Source organism: Triticum urartu, chromosome 6A (assembly GCF_056163025.1).
Source record: "Triticum urartu cultivar PI428250 chromosome 6A, HENAU_Tu73, whole genome shotgun sequence".
In the NCBI taxonomy this organism is placed as follows: domain Eukaryota; kingdom Viridiplantae; phylum Streptophyta; class Magnoliopsida; order Poales; family Poaceae; genus Triticum; species Triticum urartu.
In genome coordinates, this window is record NC_141878.1 from 39,294,569 (window position 1) to 39,321,052 (window position 26,484).

General features: G+C 43.9%; 1 protein-coding gene and 1 pseudogene across 1 annotated transcript; one reads left to right on the top strand and one right to left on the bottom strand.

The window, feature by feature from the left end:
• The window catches only part of LOC125514854 (structural maintenance of chromosomes protein 6B-like), a 33,317-nt pseudogene extending 24,712 nt beyond the window's left edge, over positions 1-8,605 (top strand).
• Positions 8,606-12,612: 4,007 nt separating this feature from the next.
• LOC147963642 (uncharacterized) lies at positions 12,613-13,371 on the bottom strand. The gene is made up of 2 exons (XM_087527896.1): positions 13,107-13,371; positions 12,613-13,025 (listed from the first exon to the last, which is right to left on the bottom strand). Exons 1-2 carry the CDS (start codon positions 13,369-13,371, stop codon positions 12,613-12,615), a joined length of 678 nt encoding a protein of 225 aa, XP_087384022.1.
• Between the last annotated feature and the right edge of the window lie 13,113 nt (positions 13,372-26,484).

A 26,484-nucleotide genomic window follows, 5' to 3' on the forward strand; every position in this document is an offset into this window, starting at 1 on the left:
CGAAGTTTGGGTACTGCACTTACTTTATGATGCACAGTATTGGTGTAAACTATAGCTGGTTCTTTCATTTAATGTAGGTAATAGCTGTATTACTACTTCCAGAGGTTAATAATGCTTGTTGCCGTGCAGCAACTTGCTAGTGAGTCCTGGTCTGTGGCAGTTGATCGCGCATGTTGGAGGCTTCTGGATGCATTTATTGTCTCGTGTTCTAAGGATTTACATGTTTTGCGAGAATGTGCAAGTGAAGTGTATTACGATAACCTTCGAATTATTGTGTATGATTTTACTATGCCACGGTGAGATTAAAGGCCCTGTATCTTATTCAATATTCTTTTACTTTTTGATGAATTCTAATTCTGTGACCTTCTATAGATTGATCATTCCTGATGGTTCACTTCCTACAACAGAGCACCCTACAGTACTATCAGTTATTCAGTCAGAAAATCACACTGCTGAATGTATTGATGGATCAGGTACTGCATTATATAATCTCAAACAACTACTCTGTTTGTTTCAGAAAATTGGTCCATTTATCATATGCTAAATACCAGGAGGCACAACATTTGAGTATTATATAATGGAATTGGACTGCGCTTACCCCTATTTATGTCATATTTCAACCATTTGATATCTTCGGCATCATTGAATATGTGGGTTGAGGATGGGAAAGTTGCAACAAGCCAACAACTGAACTCTTCCCTGAGTGGATAATTATTTTTAAACTAAGAATCCATATAAACTGGACATCTATTATGAAATAATTTTTTATTATGAGATATTGATAAGCATCACACTGTTTTTTTCTTCAGAACCTTTAGTTTGACATATTATTGTTTTCTTCAGAACCTTCAGTTTGACATATTATTATTGGAGCAACATTTGCTAAAGCTCCTTTATTTCAGGGTCATGTTGAAAGTCAAGTCCTGGTTAAAGATTATGAAGTGGGAAGATCTGTTGCATTTGATGATAGGATGCGCAACATAAAGGAAGTGTATACTTCTAATGGGGACAAAATGTAAGTCTCGACGGTGATGCTCATATTAGTTTGGTCATATTCCAGCCATTTACTTGTTATATCAAGCAGTTTACCATAAATTATCCTTGCTAGAAGTAATTTTAGAATCCTAATAGTCATTTTTATCTCCATGTGCCGCCACATGTTCATGTAATTGCAGATTCCCCTTATCAATTTAGATTTGATGACTTACCATCTTGCAATCTTAGCAGGGGTACTCCCCTTTTCAAGAAAAAACCATCTTGCAATTTCGTGGGGCCGACTAGTGTCTTGAGATCAGTTTCTGGAGTTACCCAGTTGGTTTGATGGCACACGAGGTCATTTGGAGGGCGAACTAACCACAGTTCCCTGATTCACAATCCGCGTGTCCATGATTTGTTATTCATGATTCACGGTTTCCTAAACGTAGAGGTATTTGGAGTTTATACATCTCTAATTCACAAACCGGGAATGGGGTTCCCAAATTGGTAGATCATGGTCATGTCATAAGCAATATAGGAATCAATGTCTGTCACAGCAAGCAAAATGACCACAAAAGATTGTAGCAGTAACAGGAAGAAAAAGGAAAATTAACAAAGAGAGAGGTTGGCCGGCTAGGCATCCAGCTTACGATTGTAGCTTAACAAGACAAAGAAAAAGGAACGAGGAAAGAGAAATTGGATGGTGGGGCATCCCCCTTAGGACCTCATTGTTTGTGCCTCTTCTTTTTTAGCCGTATCCTCTCTGGTAAGCTGAACTAACCCTTAGTTCCATGATATACTGAAAAAGGCTTTTGCCCCGCTTTAAAAAGCAACGATCAGACATACAGAATGCAAATAACCCGACATCACACACACACCCAAGACAGATACTAGGAGGCCGGCGATGAGCAACACTACTCCAAAACCCCAAAGCAAACAACTAGTAGACATAAGAGCATAGCTAAGGAACTAAGGAGCTCTCCACCATGAACGAAGCTCTCCACCGTGAACGAGTCACCGCGAGGAGACGAAGCCGAAACTCGACGACCCAGGAACTCTAATGCGGTGCTTCCAGGAAAGAAACGACACCGGAGAGCTGCCACCGCCCGATCCATTGAATCGAGGTTTTCACCCGGAGTAATGCGAAGGACCCAGGGCTACCGATATGGAGACGCATGGACGCCGCCGCCATCGGTTTGGTCTGAACCAGACGAGGTTTTCACCTCGATCGTGGAAGGCCCGCCCCCATGACGCCCATGCGGCCATGGCAACGAGCCTGTCAGCGCCACGAGCCCGCAACTCCCGCCACTAGGGCCGCCGCCCTGCATCCAGACAATTCAGAGACCATCAAAGGTATGGGATTTGAGCCGACAAGCAGAACCCAAGCACCATCGGAGCGCCGGTGGTCGTCCCACCCCGAACACCGATCTGCAGCCAGGTGGCACAAGGTCTGGAAGAGTGGAGGGGGGAGCGGAGCTCGTCCGGACCGGCGCACCCCTGTTGCAGTGACAGGTAGTTGGTCTACCCGTCTCTCCAACAACCTCCCCTGCGTCACCCCTGACACCCTAGCATGGCCTCCGGTCAGATCCACACGAGGGAGAGGAAGCCACCTGTCCACCGGCTCGGGCCCCCGGATCAACCGCACCCTTCCACCGAAGAAAGCCTCCAGAGGTGCCAGCACCCTGACCCGCACCACTGTCGTGACGCTCGGGCGCCTCACCGCCAGGCACCGTCTCCAGAGCCGCACACCGGCCGGCAGGCCCGCCACGAATTGAGCCGCCGCAGGCCGCGCCGCCCACCGGGCAGATCCCGCCGAAGCTGATGCCGCCACCCTGGCCACGCATCCGCCCTGCACCACCAGGCCCTCCAAACCCGGCTTGCAGCTCCGCATCTCCGCCGCCGTGCACCAGATCCTTGGCGGGCGGTTGGCAATGGAGGACCAGGCGTGTGGCAGGGATGAAGCGTTGACCGCCGTGCTGGCGGGCCAGATCTGGGGCCTCCGGGCTCCCATCATGGCGGGTGTGGCAGTGGTGGATGGTGCTTCTTGTGGTCTTTCGGCAGTGGCCGTCCAGGGGTGTTTGTGCGGGATGCCTTGAAGGACTGGACCTTTCCCAGTTGTTGTCCACTGTTGAGGGATTGATTTGTCGCCAGGTGGTCCTTCAAATCATCCTCCAAGCGTGTCTTGATGTACTTCGTCTCGGAGGCGAAGAGGGCTTGCCAGGGTGAAAACCCTCTCTGTCTTTGCCAGGACGACGGTAGCGGCGCCTATGGGTGCTGTCTACTTGAAAGCGTTGTCGCGGTTCCTCTTCGTCCTCCTCATTGCTCCGGGGAGACCTTGATCCCTCGATCAGGCGGTGGCGGTGTTCCGGTGTTGTGTCCTTCCTGAAGGTACCACGATGCAGCGTGTGGTTCGACATACATGGCTTCATCTCTTCGCAGTGACTCGTTCACGATTGAGGGCTCCGGGGACTTCAAGCGGCTTCCTGTAGCTTGGTTGGTGTTTTTGGGTAGTGTAGCTGTTTGTAAACACCCTTGTATCTTGCCTTGGGTGCGTGTGTGGTAGTGTCAAGTTGTATGTTGGTCGTTGCTTTCTCTATAAAGCGGAGCGTGAGCCTTTTTCGTTATGTCTCGTGCGTTTCAACTCTCACGGCAGTTTTACAGTTTACTGACGAATTCTGTGTTCATGAACTTTTGGGAAATAAAACATCATGCAAATTGCTAGATACGCCCTCTGTCTGGGTTTAAAAGGTTAGAGGGCCATGAAGCTGCGTCCTGATTTTTAAGCGGGGCATAATTAAAATCCGACTTCTTCACTGGATTCAATTGTTATTTTTTTCGCTGATTGGTGGAACTAATTACCGAGAGAAAATGTGATGCATGCAAAAGCTAGGGGTGAGGCTGCATGCAGAATTAGCCAATGCATGTCCGAATTAAGTGGACCTCCCTCTCTCATTGGTGCAAGCGGCCAGCGGAGGATGCAGAATTATATTCTTTCCGTAACTAACACTGGATTAATTCCTCCTTGGTTCAGTGTTTTGGCTCATAGGCCTTTTAAACACGGACGAATGAAGTAACTTCTTTCGCTTAGGAAATGAGCATGCTGTGATCTGTTCATTCTTTGATGATTCTGCTGCCATTGTATTTTTCTTGTAGATTTTCTAGACGCCATGTTCAGACTATTAATCCTCCTCCAAGCAAGAAGGGAGGACCTAATCGTTTGTGCAGTTCACTGGGAAAAAGAATAGCTGAACTTAACAATGAAGCTGACGGTCTGCGAAGAACAATCTTGGAAAAGAACGGTCAGAGAAGCAAGTTAGTTAAAGATCGACGTGACCTTGAACAGAAAATAGCAAATTCAAAGGTAAATTTCTTATTGATGTGTAATGCATATCAATTATCTTGTAACTTGCCATGTTGCTCCGCAGAGAAAACGAGAACCTGAGGAGGATCGTTTAGAGATTAAAAGACTGGAACTTGATGACGCGAAGAGAGCTAATAATAGACATGCTGCTGCGGATAACACTGAACTTGAGGATGACATAAAGGTTTGCTCCCTTTTTCCTTTCTCGAGGAACCATCTATCTCATTTCACTGCACTAGCTATAATGATCTTTGTTATCTAAGAAAAAACTTATTATTTTCTGCAGAAAGAGAAGAATACCATTGAGGAGAGCGAACTATTACTTAACAATATTAATGTAAAGTTAGCAGCAGCTTCACGAGAAGTGAACAATAGAAGAGAAGCTTGCAAGACCTTTATGGGTATGATAATTTACTGGCATTACACTGTTAAGTTGTTTAGCATTCGAGTTTTTGCATTTCGATCTTGAGATAACTAACCATGCTTGCCACATTGTAGCATTTTACATCAGAATTATGCTCTTTTTCATGTTAGATTTGTATATATAATGTACGGCAAAATGCAAGAAGGTAATAAATAATGATAGAGGAATTGGCGTTAGCGTCTTTGAAGTAGGCAAGGCAACAAGTCTGTAAAGGATTCAATATATCTTAGTTATAAAGCTAGTATGTTCGATTTGTTAGGCAATATCTGTCCTCTGATGAAGATAAAACACCCGCTCATTTTTTATTTTATTGTGTTATTCCGGTGAGTCCATAGCCCCGTACATGCACGATAAAATATGCAGAAAACCTCTTATACGACTGGGATATTACATGGCTATTATGTACAACTTAGAGCAGTTTCTATTTGGAGCTTGTTTCTCAAGTTACCTTTTTGCATTCCAAATTTATCACAGGTTTCTTTCATTTACGATATAGTATTTAGAAACATTGCCGTCACCGCCCCCCCCCCCCCCCCCCCCCACCCCCACACACACACACAAGCACTAGTTTTCTATTCTTTCTGCTGAAACCTACAGATCCTACAAGCTGCCCTCTTTGTGTTTAGGTGGTTGAGACCATTACACATGTGATGGTCACGTGCCTTTGCTAAACAAGTTTGGGTGGAGATCTTACAGAGTCTGGTCCAGGTGGCGTTTGTAGACTGAAATCATTTTTAATTCCAAAATTGGTGGTTTGAGGCGATGCTGTTAGTTAAAACTCATCGGCAAAAGGGATTCACTCCTTGGTCACGGAGTAGCTTGTTTTCCTTGGAAAGACCACACTGGATATGTTTTTAGGGGTAGAAATTCTAGGTTCAGCCAGCATGTTCAAGAGATCAGAGAGGAATCTACTCTTCAGTGTTCTGTTGGCTCCTTTGAGTTTGAGTCTCTTTGGCCTTGATCTTTGTTTGTTCTGGTGGTTGTTTGTTTGATTTGTGCTGGCGCGCTTGTAATCTTTTCTGGTGTCTTTTGAGTTTGGGTGTGTGTGTGTTCCGTGTGAGTGTTAAGGCCCTTTTGGGTTTATTATATTTTGTGTTTTTCTCTTCTTAATAATATAATGACGGGCACCTCTCCTGCTGGTTTGACAAAAAGAGACCTATGGATAAACCTGTTTTTTAGCCTAGAGATTACCTAGTGCCAGAATATCAAATTAATTTCCTGAAAGTTACTGTTCTGCTGCCTGTGGCTGCCTCCTTAGCTGTAATTACTATTCTCTGCGGATTCTAGCAATGATTTTTTTGTTCCAGATTCTCTGAATGAGGAGACAGGGGATCGTATTAGCGCAAATGATGAAGTAGAACTTATTAAGCGTAACCTAGATGCAGCTGAGCAGGTGCTTCTCCTTATCTTGAAGTCATAACTCTATACTCCCTCTGTTCCAAAATAAGTGTCGTGGTTTTAGTTCAAAATACCACGGCACTTATTTTGGAACGGAGGGAGTAAATGCTATACAGTTCGCTCTTGATTTGGGTTTCTATGGTCTTTGATATTTTGAGTATACGTGAGATGTACTGGAAAGCATTTGTTTAATCTGTCGGTTTCATGAAAGCATCAATGAGCAACACGTCTTCCCCTTTCCTTTCTTACCCTATGTAAATACTGTATTGTAAATGACCCCCTTTTGCTCGATTAAAGCTGGCATCCATTTTGTCTTGCAGCTGTATGGCTCCTATGGTCTGTGACCCTCCCCACCTTAGTACCACATGTGATATTTCCATTATGCTTTTTATTTAACTTTGTTTCAAATGGAAAATATGTATTATATTGTAGAAAAAGTGGATAACCATCACACTTTTGTTTCGTTAGAATATGACACTAGCTCTTTACCGACACCACTTTTTCTATGGGTTTTTTGTTAAACGTTGCCTCTTCTAGACACAAACTATCACCATCAACAGCTTGGTCAACCAAGCTGTTGCTATTCCTATCGGGAAGAAATTAGAAAATTGTGATCAATCAAGTGTTTGTGGCATGTACGTACTGATGGTAGTTTCTTCCATTGAATATATGTGAACCAGGAGAAGACTCACTATGAAGGTCTCATGACAACCAAAGTTTTACCTGATATTAAAATGGCTGAAGCAGAGTATGCAGAACTTCAGCAGCTTCGACAGGTTTTTGTAAAATGTCATGTTTTTTGGGTATATTTTTGGAAAAAGTCATACCTTGAATAGTGGCTGAACTTAAAAGCAGCAACTTCATCTTAGCATTTATGTACTGCAATTAGAGTAATGCTGGACGTACTGTCAACTTAATACATCCAGCATGTGTGTTCCGTTAATTTCTTTGACATTTTTAACACCTGGACGTATCAGGTCTTCTGTGTTACCTGACTCACATGTGGGTGATGACCTTATATTCTGTAGGATAATTTCAACAAGGCTTCGACTATTTGCCCTGAGAGCGATATGGAAGCTCCGAATAATGTTGCTGGATCCACCCCCGAACAATTAAGTGCCAAGTTAAATAGACTGGAACAGAGATTTGATCAAGAAAACAGAAGGTTTGGAACCAACTTGGTCGTAGTGGCAGGAAAAAGTTGATGCCCATGAGTTTTTATCCTTTGTGAATAATAACAGTAATAATGATCTGAGGGCATTGCATGACAAAAAGGAGCAGAAAATCTTAAGTAAGCAACAGCTGTCTGCAAGTTTTAGGGCAAACATTAGTGTAAGTTCATTACTTCATGTTTTCCTACATATGTTGGCTACTTTGACTTTGATATGTTCATTGCACTCTACTGGATCTGGTTTTGACCGAAGTACTTTGCTGTGCAGTTGTGTGAAAAAGCATTGGACTTGCGGTGGAAGAAATTCCAGAGAAATGCTGGCCTTTTGAAGCGACAACTGACATGGCTGTAATTACAAGTTCCTTTCTTGGATGTTTTTCATCTGTTTTTCTGCTGGCTTTGATTTCTCTTATCCGTCAGTTGAAACGGTTAGTCCTGATAGGTCGTCCACTTTTATTGTTTTGAAGGTTCAATGAGCACCTGGGAAAGAAAGGTATCAGTGGATTTATCAACGTAGATTACCAGAGTAAAGCTTTATCTATTGAGGTGTGTATCCTTCATAACTTTGCCATTTTGATGTGTACATAGCGTTTGGAGGATTTGTGCTTCATGTAACAGTTGTGTATGGTGTTTAATGTAGCTAACGATGCCTCAAGATGCATCTCATGATACCGTCAGAGACACTAGAGGGCTGTCAGTTACCTGTATAGTTTGCCACGGTTGTAACTTGCAAGATAGTATTTTTCACATTTCATTTATTGCTCAGAATGCCATCACCAAGTCGTGTTTCTTTAGGTATCATTTTTTGCTAGTATTTCATACACATGTTTTCGACAACTACAACTTTTGCTATGCGTCTTGGTCCAGGGGGAGAGCGATCTTTTTCGACACTTTGCTTCGCTTTAGCTCTTCATGGGATGATAGAAGCACCTTTTAGGGCCATGGATGAGTTTGATATATTCATGGTGAGCAAACACGATGCTTTCTACAACCATCCTGTTAATGAAAAACCAAACCTTCTTATTGGCGGTATCTGATTTGCGCAGGACACGGTGAGCCGCAAAATAAGCTTGGAGACCCTTGTAGATTTTGCTGTTGCACAAGGATCACAATGGATATTTATAACCCCGAACGATATCAGATCTGAAAATTGCCTGTAGTTTCTCTCGTTCGAGTTCTAGCAAATTGATATTTATTGTGACATCTATGTTTCCTCAGCATGGTGAAGCCTGGAGATCGGGTCAAGAAGCAGCAACTGGCCGCCCCTCGCGGTTGACTCGGGACTGGGTTGTCTGTCAATGCGCTCAGTAGTGTATATATCTCCTTAGCCTTAGGATACAGCTTCAACAGAACCTGTCGGGAACTGCTTGCTTTGTAATTAAGTTAGTGGTGTTGGTTGAATAGGTAGCATTAGGAGCAAAATAATTACAGATGACAAGGACGAACATAAGAACAGAACAGTTAGTTTAACTTTTCTGTTGTAAACGCCTGGAATTTGGATAACAACTCTACAGTGCATAACACTGTATCAGGCGTGTAAAGAGAGGTGCTACATTCTGGGACGAGCTCTCTGCAGATATGTAGCTTCGTTGCCTGTCATTCTGCGCCCAGGTTCAAAAAATAGCACAAAACAAAAAAAAAATCTGTTTTTTGTTGACAAACATTCTTTGGTGTTCTATCCTACATATAAATTCTTCTGGAGAAATCACATTTGTGGCACTTCAGGTAAAAACCCAAAACAGGTAACCCAAAATGCTTCAGAAATGACGTTTTTCATAGTATTGCTTTTGTTTCCTCAAAAAAAAAGTATTGCTTATTTCATCATGAAATTTTGCACAGGAGTAGAACATTTAGACATGTGTGTTGTAAAAACATTTCAGATTCTTTTGATCCTTTTACTATATGATGAAAGATCTCTGCCTCCTGCCATGTAAGCATTGTGCCAGTGTAATAGGTCTTGTTTACTATCTTTCATGTTTTTTTTTGGAGCTAGAAAGTAAGTTGTCCAATTTGAAATAAGCGAGACAAGTCAGGGGTGAATAACAGCTAATTTTGAGTGACCTAAAGGCTATTTAACAAGTTTCTTTAATAAACATACGCAGAGGAAGTATTCAAATCATGTACAAATCCATCCATTTGTCTTGATTATTGTTAGGAAAGTTGCCAACATCAAAGGTTATATCCATACCAGGCTCAAATTTGCAAGCTTTGGCCAATCCTCAACAACTAGAACAACCAAAATACGTGTGGTCTATGTGATTAAAGATTGTAGCTTTGAAACGGAAACCATATTTCGTTTTGAAGTAAGCAAGAATCTTAGTATGCTTGTCCATGTCGCAGACAATATACTTATCTAGAACATCATTCTTTGCAAAGCAGGGGACGCACTAGTCCAAATTGAAAAAACAAAAATTACAATTTAAAAGGAAAACCTTAAGACATGCTTAAGAAAGAAATATGTGCACAAAATGTTAAACTAATTACTGTATAATATTTGTAGTCATGTCTAAGCGTGAGGGAGAAGCGATTGTTGTCCAGTCCAGGATTGTCGCACAAACCCCGCGTGACGGAGTAGCGGCACTGAAAGTGCAACTATCCCTGGGTGATTTTGATAATTCCTAACAACATATAGCTCATTGAGCTAACATTATTCCCAGATTAATATTTCAGGAAAAACTTAATGAATGGCATGGCATGGATGAGGAAAGTGGATCTCTCAAAATACTAAAGACAAAAAGTTTGGCTCAAGCTTGAAGCTCAAGACTCTACATTTTATATTTTAGTGATCCAAGATTACATTGAGTCTATAGGAAAAGCCAATACTATTAAGGAGGGATGAGGTGTTGCTTAATGGCTTGCTTGCTCAAAGTGCTTAGTGATATGCTCCAAAGCCCTCAACTATCTTTCCCACATCCACATATGACCTAAATCAAAAGTCAAACTCGGCCCCATCGATTCTTTCTATCCGGCGCCACCGAGTTTCAAATGTCATAGCCACTGCCACAAACCCTAGGCAAATCGGTTTTACCGATAGGGATCTCGGTCTCACCGAGATGAGATTGTAATCTTTCTGTTTCCCTTCGTAACGTTTCGGTCTTACCGAGATGAGCGATCGGTCCCACCGAGATTGCAATGTAAACTCTCTGTTTCCCTTTTATAACATTTCGGTCTCACCGAGATGAGCGAATCGGTCCCACCGAGTTTACCTGACCAACTCTCTGGTTAGCTTATTACCAAAATCGGTCCCACCGAGTTTGTGTAATCGGTCTCACCGAGATCACGTTATGCCCTAACCCTAACCATATCGGTCCTACCGAGTTGCATCTCAGTCCCACCAAAAATCCTAACGGTCACTAGGTTTGCTGAATCGGTCCGACCGAGTTTAACTATTCGGTCCCACCGAGTTTGGCAAATTGTGTGTAACGGTTAGATTTTGTGTGGAGGCTATATATACCCCTCCACCCACTCTTCATTCGTGGAGAGAGCCATCAGAACGAACCTACACTTCCAACCTACATTTTCTGAGAGAGAACCACCTACACTTGTGTTGAGGCCAAGATATTCCATTCCCACCATATGAATCTTGATCTCTAGCCTTCCCCAAGTTGCTTTCCACTCAAATCTTCTTTCCACCAAATCCAAATCCTGTGAGAGAGAGTTGAGTGTTGGGAAGACTATCATTTGAAGCACAAGAGCAAGGAGTTCATCATCAACACACCATTTGTTACTTCTTGGAGAGTGGTGTCTCATAGATTGGCTAGGTGTCACTTGGGAGCCTCCAACAAGATTGTGGAGTTGAACCAAGGAGTTTGTAAGGGCATGGAGATCGCCTACTTCGTGAAGATCTACCACTAGTGAGGCAAGTCCTTCGTGGGCGATGGCCATGATGGAATAGACAAGGTTGCTTCTTCGTGGACCCTTCGTGGATGGAGCCCTCCGTGGACTCGCGCAACCGTTACCCTCCGTGGGTTGAAGTCTCCATCAACGTGGATGTACGATAGCACCACCTATCGGAACCACGACAAAAACATCCGTGTCTCCAATTGCGTTTGAATCCTCCAAACCCTTCCCTTTACATTCTTGCAAGTTGCATGCTTTACTTTCCGCTGTTCATATACTCTTTGCATGCTTGCTTGAATTGTGTTAACACTACTAGGAAAAGGGCTACTAGTGGCGCATCAGTTTTGCCTACTAATGGCGCACTACTGGTGCGCCACTAGTACCACGCCACTAGTATATTTTAGTAATGGCGCACCATAGGTGCGCCATTAGTATCTGGTATACTAATGGCGCACCACAGGTGCGCCATTAGTATCCCACAGGTGCGCCATTAGTATTTGGCATACTAATGGCGCACCACATGGAAGTGCGCCATTAGTAACAATTTTTATTTTTTTTTGTTTTTTCTTAATCTCAGGTCACTATTTCACATATGAGATATCCAACACACACACGCACACATATATATACAACAAGCATCCATATAACAATCATATCCAACACACAAGTTTCATCATATATACTACATAGCCAACACATAGTTCCATCGTTACATATTACAAAAGATTCACATTGTTCATCCAACACCGTTATCCATCAATTCACAAAAGTTTCACATTGATACAAAATAAAAACACAAATGGAAAAGAAGCACTCCATCCATGCAAGCTTCCGTGAATTAAATCAAATCTGCAAAATGATAAACAAGAAGTTAGAAGAAGAAGAAGAAGAGAAGAAGAAGAACAAGACTAGAAGAATCCTAGAAGAATATGAACACTAGAAGAATAGTAGAAGAAGAATAAGAAGAAGAATAAGAAGAATAAGAAGAAGACTATAAGCTTATTATGTAAACTTGATCATTTTGTGCTAACATAAGTTATTTTGGAGCTAACCTATAGGAAACTAAGCATATAAGCTCTAAGTTAGCATATTAGAGCCAACTTAGGTAAAATGAAGCTAACCTATGTCATTTTGGAAAAGAAGAAGAATAAGAAGAAGACTATAAGCTTATTATGTAAACTTGATCATTTTGTGCTAACATAAGTTATTTTGGAGCTAACCTATAGGAAACTAAGCATATTAGAGATAACATAGGTAACTAAGTATATATATATATATATATATATATATATCATTTTGGAGATCTGACATACCTGACATAGTTCAGTTCTCATTGTTCTTCTCCTTCTCCTTCCTCAGCCTGATGCGCCAAGAGCAGCGAGGCAGTGGAGGCAGCTGTGGGATGTAGTCTTCTACCACAATTGTCGTAGTCATGTCGCCCAGCTATGGGATCACCGGCGCCACCACCGGTGCGTGGTCATTGTCAGGCACCACCACCATCGCGAGGCCACCTTCAGGCAGGACGGGCACGACCATCACTAGGTCATCCTCAGCCACCACCATCTCTTGCCCATGGTCAGCCACCACCATCTCTTGCCCATGGTCAGCCACCACCATCTCTTGCCCTTGGTCAGCCACCACCAGTGCTAGGTCATCCTCAGCCTGATGCCCATCGTCATCTTGCAGCTCCTCATCCCCACTCTGCTCCTCTTCTCCCCCACTCCAGTCCGGATCATCCTTCTTGTTGTCAGAATCGCTGCTGCTTTTGCTAAAGCCAGAATCGCTGTTGCTTTTGCTACAGCCATAATCGCTGATGCTTTGGCTGTAGCTAGTGTCGGTGCTACTGCTCCCATTGCCTGTCCAAATGCAACAATGACCGTTAACAATCGATGTGAGACAAAGCCAAATGTAGAGGAATAAGAAGAGGCAGAACGCACTGGCATCTTCGTCGTCAGCGTAGCGCATGCGACACATAGTCGCGTTGAAAACCTTCACGATGAGCATTGTGGCGTAATCGTCGTACCTGAAGAGAAGAAAGTACCCGGTCCGCAGGTCGTAGGCATAGTAGAACTTCTCCCAGCCACGACACAGGTACATGTGGCCCTCCTCGATCACCAACTCCACGTCCCACAGCCTGCGAACCCCGCTGCCGGCCTGTCGGAGCTTCACATTATCTGGCGGATCTTCACCCAACATCTTCATAAAAGTGTCAGGCAGCCTCTGCAATTTGGGACAAGGAGTGATGTAGCAAACAACAGAGTTATCATAATGAGATGGGTGAAGGGGAGATCTCTTGTTTTATATACCTGCCTCGTGGCTGATACTGAAGAAGAAAGTATGATACTGAAGAACTCGAAAGCATCCAACTCGTACTCCGGTGAGGCAGAGCGGTGGTGGCTGCTTCCCCCCATCTCTGATAAGCAGCAGAAGAGACCAATTAGTACCCTTACAACATTATCATACAACATTATAGCAGCATAAATTTTGAGCAGAAGATAATCAACTACACCAATGCACTTGTGGACATATGATGGCTCTAGTTGAATTTATTAGTACCACTAGTCGTCAAAAAATGCAAAGTAGGCAACTAGCTAGCAGTATAAAAACATTCATCTAAAGAAAAGAAAAAACTAGCTAGCAGTATGATGGCTCGGTCAGTATACATGGACTGAGACTTCAGAATGGGACATCAGTGCGACAATTTTTTTTGCTGAATAGTGTATCTAGCTTATGGTCTAGAAGTTTGCATTGTATACCCGAGACAAAGTTGCAATTATAGATGGTTTTTCTTAGGCAAGGGACAAAAACCAGTTAAGATAAACATCGGGGAAAAATACATGCAAGAGGTTGTAGACAGAGTTAGTCTAGGCAGAAAGCAAAATCAAGGGGCATTATCCGTAAGCACAATTACAATTTTACAAATAGCATCAGTAAAGCAAATAAACACAAATTATGAGGCGAGATAAAGCTGCATAGGTATGAAAAGAAGTAGTCTGCACTGTCAAAATTCAGAGACTAATTACCGTTAGACACATCAGCTATTTCGGTGTCACTAGGTTCATCAGCAATGTCATATTTAATCACATCACTAGATTTTACAATTCTAGAAGACTTGTCTTCCTCTTGATATCTTGGAACTAGAAACTCACAAACATCTTTAAAGCCTGTATTTTTTTCTGAATGAACTCTTCCGTTGCAGCCTCCAACTTAAGCCAGACAGCCAGGTCACCCAACTCATGAATGGGTTATCATCCCTAACTAATGCCAAGAGATCCTGGTGTGCACCTTTCCAAGAAAGAGAAAAAATTACCAGTGATACTTGCTGCACTGCGTCTGCTTTCAGGCTGCTTAGCTACGTGTTATGCATTCCACCGGTTAGATTTACACACATTTGTAAGGCCGCTACGAAGGAGAGATCTATGTCTTACGGAAACTGCATTTTTCCAACAAGGAACGATCTCAAGTTACAAAGGAACCCACGAGATTGGCAGCATGTTTAAGTTTTACGACACTCATCCTACCATAATCCTACCATAATCAGTACTAACTCCCTCCTCTTGCACCCTGCAATTTACGCTAACCAAGCACCTGCATCTACAGATGCTCCATCCACTTATGCAGAATAGAATCGATCACACAAGACACAAGGTTAAACATAATAGAATCGATCACACACACATACACGAGAAATTTGCACTAAAAAACAATGGCTGGACAAAATACATAGTGGAGGCGCGGCCCGAGCATAGTGGAGGCGCGGTCGCGGTGCGGTGAGCGCGCCTGGGCGGGGCCAGGGCGCGGCCAGGGGCCGAGGGGAGCACGGCCATGGGGGGCGGCAACCAGGAGCTGGGGCGCGGTGGTGCGATAGTCTACGACGACGATATCGAAGGGGGAGGTGGGGAAGGGGAACCGGTGTAGCTCACCGAGAGGAAGACGATGGCGAGATCGTGCGGGGCCGGGGTTGACGAGGTGAAGCGGATTGACGGTGAGGCCGCGGTGGCCGGAGGTGGAAGAAGGCGCAGACACCGTAGACGGTGGAGGCGTCGGTGTCATAGATGCGCCAGAGACCTTGCCCTGCGAGACAGAGAAGGGGCCGTCAGCCCCGGCGCAGGCGGGGGGCAAGGGGAGGAGGAGGGTCGGGGGGGGGGGGGGGGCGTACGGTGCTGTGTCGCTGCTCGGCGCCGACGGCGAGGAGGAAGGCGAAGACGCTGAGGAGTCCGGCGGGGGTCGGGGCGGCGGGGGTGGGGGTGGGGGCGCGGGGGCGACGGGGGTGGAGGCGCGGGGGCGACGGGGGTGGAGTCCGGCAGGGGTCGGGGCAGCGGCGTCGGGGCAGTGGAGGGTGGTGGGGGCGACGGGGCGAGGGGCTGTGGGGCCAGGGGGCGGTGGCGGGTGGCGGCGGCGGCGACAGGGCGAGGGGAGGTGGGGCAAGGGGGCGGCGAGGGAAGGGGGGCGACGGGGCGAGGGGAGGAGGGGCTCAGCATTACTAACAATTTTTTTTTCAAAACTACTAATGGCGCACGGTGGGTGTGGTGCGCTATTACTATGTCAACTAGTAATGGCGCACTATACCACGGTGCGCCATTAGTAACAATTTTTTTTATTTTTTTTTCAAAACTACTAATGGCGAACCACGAACCAGGTGCGCCATTAGTAATATACTACTAATGGCGCACCAACACACAGTGCGCCATTAGTATATAGTAATGGCGCACCACATGTTTGGTGCGCCATTAGTGGCCATATCATCTATAGCCCTTTTCCTAGTAGTGTAAGATTGCTTGAATTGTGCTAAGATAACTAAAATATGCCAAGAACTAAAATTGGGAAAAGGCTAGATTTTTTTTGGTCAAGTAGTCTAATCACCCTCTCTAGACATACTTTCGATCCTACAAGTGGTATCAGAGCTTTGGTCTCCATTTGCTTTGATTTCCATAGCTTTTGGTGGTCATAGCCTTGGTTTCACAACCTAGGAGAGTATGGCGTCTAGCGAGGGAAGTTACCACCGTAGAGGTCCTTACTTTGATGGTACTAATTTTGCTAGTTGGAAGCATAAGATGAAAATGCATATTCTTGGACATAACCCCGCCATTTGGGCTATTGTGTGTATTGGCTTGCAAGGTGAATTCTTTGATGGGAAAGAACCAAACCGTGAAGCTACCACGGAAGAGTTGAAGATGCTGCAATACAATGCTCAAGCTTGTGATATCCTCTTCAACGGATTGTGCCCCGAAGAATTCAACAAAATCAGCCGTCTTGAGAATGCAAAGGAAATTTGGGATACTTTGATTGATATGCACGAAGGTACCGACTCCGTCAAGGAATCCAAATTGGATGTGCTTCAAAGTCAACTTGACAAGTTCAAAATGAAGGATGGTGAAGGCGTCGCTGAAATGTACTCTAGGCTTGCTCTTATCACAAATGAGATTGCCGGCTTAGGAAGTGAAGAGATGACCGACAGATTCATCATCAAGAAGATCCTAAGAGCCTTGGATGGAAAATATGATACCGTGTGCACATTGATCCAAATGATGCCCAATTACAAAGATCTCAAGCCAACGGAAGGCATTGGAAGAATTGTTGCTCATGAGATGTCACTCAAGGATAAAGAGGAACTTCACAACAAATCAAGTGGTGCTTACAAAGCCTCATGTGAAGCCCTCACTTCATCAAGTGAGAAACAAACCTTCAATGAAGAATTGAGCTTAATGGTGAAGAACTTCAACAAGTTCTACAAGAGTAGAAGCAAAGAGAGAAGCTCCAAGTCAAGGTCCTACAATGACAAAAGATCCTCTAGTCGAGAGTGAAACTGCTACAATTGTGGAAGGCCCGGACACTATTCCAATGAGTGTACAGCCCCCTACAAGAAAAGAGAGGACTCTCCCAAGAGAAGAAGTAGAAGAGAAGAAACACCACCTAGAGAAAGAAGGAGTAGAGATGATCGTTATGAACGAAGACCCTCACAGAGAAGCAAGGATTCGGAAAGAAATTACAAGTCATCAAGGAGCTATACAAAACGAAGACATCAAGCTCATGTTGGTGAATGGGTATCCGGTTCCGACTCCGACAACCACTCCGAGAGAAGCTATCACTCCGACTCCGAATATACTCAAGATGAAGGTGTTGCCGGTCTAGCACTTGTGACAACCAACTCCTACGACATATTTGACTCACCAAATGAAGGAGTTGGAACATGCTTCATGGCTAAAGCCCCAAATGTATCACACCCCGAGTATGTTGATTTCAATAGTGATGAAGATGACTTGTAGGTGATGATGATTTACTTGTTGACAACTCTAGTGATGAATACTATGATGAAACGTCAATTAATCATGCTAATCAAGATAAAACGAATGACAATGATAAGGAGAAGATTGAGTCTCTAACTAAAGAACTAAGCACTCTTAAGTTAGCTCATGAAACTATCTTAGGAGATCATCGAGAACTTTTAAGGACTCATGAGAAATTACGTTTTGAAAAGCTCAACCTTGAGCAAGAGCATGAGTTCTTAAAGGCAATCAATGATGATCTTCACAAGAAAAGTTCTTCTTACATTGCCAAGCGTTTACTCTTATCCACTTACATGCCTCAAGTCAAGTCTAGTAACAAGAACAAGAAATATTCTTCCTCTAGTAGTAACAATAATCATGCTAAATCCAATATTGTTGCTTATAGTAGTTCTCTTGATTCCACTAATGATTCTCTTAGCCAAGTTACACTTGAGCAAGAAAATAGCTTATTGAAGGGAATTATAGAGAAAGGTGTCTACAAGAGCCTTGCCGGGAGTAAGCAATTCGAGGAAATTGTATGCAAGCAAGGAAGGCACCGGAAGAACCAAGGTGTTGGTTTTGAACGAAAGTTCAATGCCAATGGAGTTGAGTGGGAAGAAGATCAATACCCCAAGACGAAGTTTGTTCCTCAACAAGGGAAGTATGATCCTACTTCTTTCAAAGGGACACAAGCTCAAGATGATCTTCCACCACAAGACCACAAGCAAAAAGGCAAGGATAAGCTTCAAGAGGAAATTGATGCATTTGAAGAAGCTCCTAAGGCCTTGGTCAAGTGGGTTCCCAAGACTACATCAAGTTCCACTTCTTCAAGTACAACTACAACTCCGAGGATTCCCATCAAGATGGTGTGGATCCCGAAGAAGAAGAACTAGAGAGTTCTTGAGGGTGACTCCGCCAACATACTTCACTCTTATCATTTTGGCAAGAACAAGTGCAATCAACTTCCACATCTTGCACTAGTTCAAGGAGTCACAAAACCTCTTGTTGGTAAGACAAGGGACAAGGTAACCTAAAGCTTTCATAGACATCATCTTGTGTGTGCATCACTCTATGTCTATGGATATCCTTGTTTGTTCCTTATGGGACTAACCCGTGTAGGTATTGAAAGTGCAACTCACTCCAATGGATAGCTCCAAATGATCTACAGCAAGATTGAGCATCCACATCTTCAACAACTACATGAAGTCATCATCGACAAAACCCAAGGTTAGTTCATCCCTCTTAGGGGGGATCTCACATCTAGGGGGAGCTTTACTCTAAGAATTGAGCTAAAGCAACTCTAATGGTGTGAACACAATAATGCTTTATGTAAAAGTGGTAACCCCACTTGTGCTTAAACGATGACTATGACCTATGATCAAATGTTCTCATTTGACTCCTAAGTCAATATACTCATATAGAGATGACCTAGTCATCGCCAGTTGCCTGATAGATGCTAGAATTGGTTGTGCATGCTTTGCCACATATTTCAATTGCCATTTTATTGTGTGAGCATGTTCATTGCATATTTTACTCATTCGAGGACATCCACTTATTGTTGTTTTGATTGATTGGCCTTCTTTTCTTTTGCCAAGTGGATGGACAAGAATGCCTAAGAACCTTCTCTAGCTATCTATGCTTTTCTCATCTCAAACTCTATTCATGCTACATCATAAAATTTGATCAAGTCAGATTCGAACCACTCTGTGCGAGGAGCACTCGGAGTCCCCGATTCGTCATAGACTTAAACTTCCAAAACTTCTTTGTGCATCTCGGTCTGACCGATTCACCCATTTCGGTCATACCAAGATCACTAAGTCGATCTAGGTTTTCAATCTCGGTGCAACCGATTTGAACCTTTCGGTCACATCGAGTTTCAGTAACTGCTTGCAGTTATGAATCTTGGTGCCACCGAGTTGTTCCACTCGGTCACACCGACAGGGTCGGGTTATATATATCCACGGGCAAAATTTTGGAAATTTCTCCGAAGTCTTTTCGCCCGCGCTTAGCCCGCTCTGCCTCCAGGGTCTCCGGATCATCCTCCTCGTTGCCAGTTGCCTCTTGCCGCTGGTCTCCGCCGCCGTCAACGGAAATCATCCCCGCTGTTGCCTCCGTAGCGAGTTCAACGCCAAAGTAGGGTATGAACTTGATCACTGTGCTATCCTTAATCTGATTCCTAGCACATTGTGTTCGCCATGAATCTTGCCACGATTGAAACGATCTTATCCAGTCAAAACACTCCGTAGATTAGAGTTGAATTGAAAATTTAGGGTTAGGTTTCCGCCGAAACCATCTCGGACCATCCGAGTTGTGGAACTCGGTACCACCGATTTGGCTCAGGCCATTGCACATGAGATTCTCAGTCTGACCGAGAATTGAAAATTGGTGTGACCGAGTTCAGGACTTTGTGAAACCCTAGCAGTCTCGGTGCCACCGAACTGTGACCCGGTCTGACCGAGTTCACTAGTTTAGGTTCCAACAACTGCTTCGGTATCACCGATTTTACAAATTGGTTGATCCAAAATGCTTTCTATGGAAAACTAAAACTAAATTTTTGATTCATTCTTTTGCAAAAATCTTTGTATTTTGTGATGCTTATCCACTCTACCTCATCTATAATCTATTCACAGGGTCAGCTGTCAGTGTTTGCATCATGTCTGATCAGAGTGACAGTCAGAACAAGTCAGAGGAGCAGATTCACATTAGTGAGGACACTAGTCCCTCTAGCAGCTCAGATGATGGAAGCAGGAGCACTCCCAGCAACTTGCCCAAAGCTGCCACCAGAACAAGGAAGAAGAAAACTTCAGAGTCTGAGGATGAAGACTATGTGGCAGATGAGAATGATGCCACATCAAAGAAGAAGGTGCTAAAAAAGGAATATGGCTCAGCTGCAACCACCAAGCCAGGTCTGAAAACCAAAAGGCCACCAGGAAGACAACCTATGTCTAAAGCTAGAGCCTCCTCTCAAGCATATTTGGAATCTCAACCCAAAGAGGATGCTGCTGAAGGGAAGAAAAGGAAGGAAAGGGTCAAGAAGACCATGGCCAGGGTTATTGGAAAGCCTTCCATGATGGAAGAAGAAGAAGAAGAGGTTGCTGCACCAGCACCTAAGGCCCAGAAGCTTATGGGTGATGCTATCAGGACAGGGGCTGGATCTTCAAAGCCCAAAGAAGCACCCAAAGCTGCCTCCAAGCCCAAGATTGCACCAAAGAGGAATACTAGAAACATATCTGCTGCTGAGAAGAACAAGGCCCCAGTGCCTGAGACTGTTGCTGAAGAAGAAGAAGATGAAGAGCATGTTCTGAGAAAATTGAAGCCAAAAATTCCAGACCACAATGATGCTCATCCTGTGGCTGAAAACATGAAGCTCAGGAAAGACTCAGGACTGAGGAAATGGAGAGAGACAGACCCATATGCTACAAGAAGAAGAACTGCTGTGGATTATAGGTTCCATACCAAGGAACAGCAAGATTTCTATGAGACAGTGCTGCTGGACAAGAAACCTATAGTGTGTGACATGAGGTGGGTCGACTGGAAGTACATGAAGGAGAATGAGGCACACTATCCTAGTGTGTACGACAATTTCAAGGCTTGTGGAGTTGATGAGTTTGTGGCTCAAAAGTTCACTAAGTGGAATGATGAGCTTATCATGCAGTTCTACTCCACAGCTCACTTTTACCCAGATGGAAAAATTGTTTGGATGTCTGAAGGCACTAAATACCAGTCTACAGTTGCAAAATGGGCTGAGTTGATCAATGCCCCAGAAGTGCAAGAAGATGACTTGGATGTCTATGCCACAAAGAAGAAGGATAAAAACACCATGGCACATATGTACAGAGAGATCCTAGATGCTGCTCTTGACACACATGAGTTTGGATCAGTACATTACCTTCTGTCAGGTATGCCCACTATCAATTGGATCCTCAGGCATACACTTTTGCCAAAGTCAGGTGATCACAAGATGATCAGAGGTCACTCCATCAATCTGCTACATATATTTGATGTGCCACAGAAGTTCAAGGTCATGAGTCTCATTGTTGAAACTATCAAGAGGACTGCTGCAGAACAAAAGAGAAGCTGTGGGTATGCCCCACGGATCCAGGAGTTGATTAACTCAAAGATGGGCACTGGCACATACTTGTTGGACAAGAAAAACTTGGACATCTACCCAGAATTTGAGGATAACACTATGGTGATGGATGACAATGAACCATCTTCAGTCCAAGCACAAGCAAAGAGGGAGAAAGCAAAATCTGAAAAGGCTGCAAAGATGCCAACCATGGATGAGGCATCTCAGTATCTTCTGAGGAGCAAGCCAGATCAGCTTGGCTACTTGATTGCATCCACTCTAAGGATTGAGAAAGGACTGGCCACCCTGACTCGAAACCAGGAGACCTTGGAAAGAATCATGGAGCAGAAGTTCTATGACATGGATGTGAAGGTAACTGAGATCCAGTCTGTTGTGGAGCAACTTCAGGATGACATGCAGGAGAGGAAGGGCAAGACAACAATTGAGGCATTTGCCAGAGTGCCTAGAGCTCAGAGGTCAACTGCAATACCAGTACCAGACACTAGAGCCACCTCATCTGCACTAGCTACAGCTTCAGTGCCACCAGCTCCAGCATCTACTCCAGCAGCACCATCTACTTCGACTGAAGCCTTCATTCTTGGAGTTATCCGGACACCACCACCTGAAGACCAAGCTTGAGAGACGTTTTAGTGCTATGCATTTTCTATGAACTTTTTGGTAACTTGTTGCCAAAGGGGGAGGAAAATGTATAGATCATAGGCTTCGAGAGAGAGCGTTGCTTTTTATTCTCTCTTGCTTTGGTGGTTGAACTTTATTTGCTTGTTTGAGATACTTTCTGCTTGTGTGTGATACTTGGATGATCATATGTTTTTGATCATATGCTACCTTAATGCTTTTTGGATGACATTATCCGTTATATTTCATATGATCATTCATTTTGCTTGGTGATGAGTGCATGTATTTAATTCTTATCATTTTGAGCGCTCCACCAAGATGTATGTGACATGGAAGAGTAACCCATGATCCTAACTCATTGTGCATTTGCAGTTCAAAGCAATTCTCAAGATATGCACAAATTTAGGGGGAGCTCTTGATTTTCACATACTTCTCAAAGCGACAATATTTTTCACTCTTATTATCATTTGTCGAAGCTTTGATCTATATGTTGTCATCAATTACCAAAAAGGGGGAGATTGAAAGTGCAACTATCCCTGGGTAGTTTTGGTAATTCCTAACAACATATAGCTCATTGAGCTAACATTATTCCAAGATTAATATTTCAGGAAAAGCTCAATGAATGGCATGGCATGGATGAGGAAAGTGGATCCCTCAAAATACTAAGGACAAAAAGTTTGGCTCAAGCTTGAAGATCAAGACTCTACATTTTATATTTTAGTGATCCAAGATCACATTGAGTCTATAGGAAAAGCCAATACTATCAAGGAGGGATGAGGTGTTGCTTAATGGCTTGCTTGCTCAAAGTGCTTAGTGATATGCTCCAAAGCCCTCAACTATCTTTCCCACATCCACATATGACCTAAACCAAAAGTCAAGCTCGGCCCGACCGATTCTTTTATCCGGCACCACCGAGTTTCAAATGTCATAGCCACTGCCACAAACCCTAGGCAAATCGGTTTCACCGATAGGGATCTCGTTCTCATCGAGATGGGATTGTAATCTCTCTGTTTCCCTTCGTAATGTTTTGATCTTACCAAGATGAGCGATCGGTCCCACCGAGATTGCAATGTAAACTCTCTATTTCCCTTTTGTAACATTTCGGTCTCACCGAGGTGAGCGAATCGGTCCCACCGAGTTTACCTGACCAACTCTCTGGTTAGCTTATTACCAAAATCGGTCCCACCGAGTTTGTGTAATCGGTCTAACCGAGATTACGTTATGCCCTAACCCTAACCATATCGGTCCTACCGATTTGCATCTCAGTCCCACCGAAAATCCTAACGGTCACTAGGTTTGCTGAATCGGTCCGACCGAGTTTAACTATTTGGTCCCACCGAGTTTGGAAAATTGTGTGTACCGGTTAGATTTTGTGTGGAGGCTATATATACCCCTCCACCCACTCTTCATTCCTGGAGAGAGCCATCAGAACGAACCTACACTTCCAACCTACATTTTCTGAGAGAGAACCACCTACACTTGTGTTGAGGCCAAGATATTCCATTCCCACCATATGAATCTTGATCTCTAGCCTTCCCCAAGTTGCTTTCCACTCAAATCTTCTATCCACCAAATCCAAATCCTGTGAGAGAGAGTTGAGTGTTGGGAAGACTATCATTTGAAGCACAAGAGCAAGGAGTTCATCATCAACACACCATTTGTTACTTCTTGGAGAGTGGTGTCTCCTAGATTGCCAAGATTGTGGAGTTGAACCAAGGAGTTTGTAAGGGCAAGGAGATCGCCTACTTCGTGAAGATCTACCGCTAGTGAGGCAAGTCCTTCGTGGGCGATGGCCATGATGGAATAGACAAGGTTGCTTCTTCGTGGACCCTTCGTGGGTGGAGCCCTCCGTGGACTCGCGCAACCGTTACCCTCCGTGGGTTGAAGTCTCCATCAACGTGGATGTACGATAGCACCACCTATCGGAACCACGACAAAAACATCCGTGTCTCCAATTGTGTTTGAATCCTCCAAACCCTTCCCTTTACATTCTTGCAAGTTGCATGCTTTACTTTCCGCTGCTCATATACTCTTTGCATGCTTGCTTGAATTGTGTTAAGATTGCTTGACTTGTGCTAAGATAGCTAAAATCTGCCAAGAACTAAAATTGGGAAAAGGCTAGATTTTTATTTGGTCAAGTAGTCTAATCACCCCTCTCTAGACATACTTTCGATCCTACAGGCACTCATCTATTTTCTGCGTTAATATTGACAAGTATACATAAAAAATTAAAAATCAACAGAAAAAATCGGCATAACTTTTGCTTAATATTGGACATATTAATTACCAGAAATTTGATGAAATCAATCAACACCTCGCCAAAAACATTGGAACTTGGTATGAATGGTTGTAAAAATTTGAACATACGTAGTACAACACAATATGAACATCATCATACATAGCATCCATACTAATTACCCTAGTATCCAGTAGCATCATCCAAAGCGTCCATAGCAACATCTAGTAGGCCATATCCATATAGCATCCAAACTAATTACTCTTGCATCCATATAGCATCCAAACGGCATCCAAACTAATTACCCTATCATCCAAACCGATTACCCTAGCATCCACACCATCCAAACAAATTATCATAGCATCCAAAATAGCATCCATATGCCATCCAAACTAAATATCCGAACATCCAAAATAGCATCCATAGCAAAAGCTAACCTCATGTATACTCCCTCCGTTCCTAAATATAAGTCTTTTTAGAGATTTATTGAAATCTCTAGAAAGACTTATATTTACGAACGGAGGGAGTAGAAGGCAATGCGCCGGCCGGTCGGCCTGCGCGCGGCGCCGCCGTGACGGACAGGGCGGTTATATACAGGGAGATTGGAGGTTACTATCTGCGAGGGAAATGCAGGTCCGGCGACGGACAAGGACTACAGTCTACGAACGCAGCGATAGCGGATCAGTGAAAGGGGAGAGTGGAGTGGTCAAGAGAGCAGCGCAAGCATGGATGAGCCCTCGGCACCAAAGCGGTATGTTTAATTAATTTATGACGGGCGACTTTGTGAGCCCTCACATTTGTTTCTGCATTTTACGTAAGCCTTCGGCGACCGAAATGATTTGGCTTCATTTTCAGTCGTACCATTTTGGTTCTTGTTGTGCCAAGTTATAGTCTATGTTGTTTCAAAAAAAGTTATAGTCTATGGAAGGAACTTTACTTCTTTACCAAACTTGCCAAGTAGCTTCAGTTTTGTCCATACGAACTTGTGCCAATTCTGCTGCTTAAATTTCTAATAATTTATTACTCATGCAGCCAACAAGTCATGCCGCCGAGTTACCTAACATTATTTTTTCTCGTGTGCAGTCCATAGACACCTCAACTTCTTTATCGCTCCTATTTCCCCTCGTCTTGTTCCTTTCTACTATCATCATGCAGATCTACTCTCTTCAGACTCGCACCGGACATTGCTCCCAAGGCTTGCCAAATGTCGATGGCGATGCAGAAAACCGTCAGATCCCTTGGTAGGGTTCCTCCCATAGCTGAAAGTCACAGATCGGAGATTGCTCGGTGAGTTTATCCAAGTCCGGCACTCTAGAGATTATATCCTATGTCCTGCTTGTTGTTGCTGTTCATGGTGGGGATACCTCATGCGATGGATTACATTTTAGTGTTAGATGGAGATTGCTACCGAAAGTTATTCTACGGAGAGTAGAGTTTGGGATGAGAGACCTCTCGCGTCCCATTATATACACAATGGAAGCTAGGATTTTTTGCAAAGGGAGATGCAATCTAGGTGGGCGCTGCCACCAACTTGGGGATAAAGATGATCCAGGGATGTCACCCCCTACTGTTCAATAAGTGGTGGACCTCCTGGTCACTAGCCTCCGAGCGCGACGGAGGTTGCAGGAGCTGGTCTTAGAGACCTCCGGTGGGTTCCTTTATAACGCCTTCGTCTTCAAATAGTGTTTCTTCGGGGATCTCGGCATTTTGGACCTCTTGTGATGTTTGACATGCAGTGCGGGCTCCATGAGTAATTTGTGTTTCGGGCTGTGTCCTTGGATGAAGCTTGTGGGAAGCAGCAGCCCGGCTCTATGCGTTTTGGAAGGTCGTACCACTAGTATCCGCTCCTCATGCCAAGACTACATCAACTGAAGCCTTCACAGACTTTCTCATCACCACTCCATCGACCCACACAGGAGCTGCCAGTCAGAGATCCTCATAGCCAGATGCCATGGATCAAGCCTAGAGTGATGCTTAGACATAGATCACTTTGATTTTTTGGGTATTTTGATGCTAAAGGGGAACAGTGATATAGATCTATAGGGTTTAGAGAGAGAGAGAGAGAAAGAGAGTTTTATTTTGTTGGTTTTCATCCTTGCTACTTCATG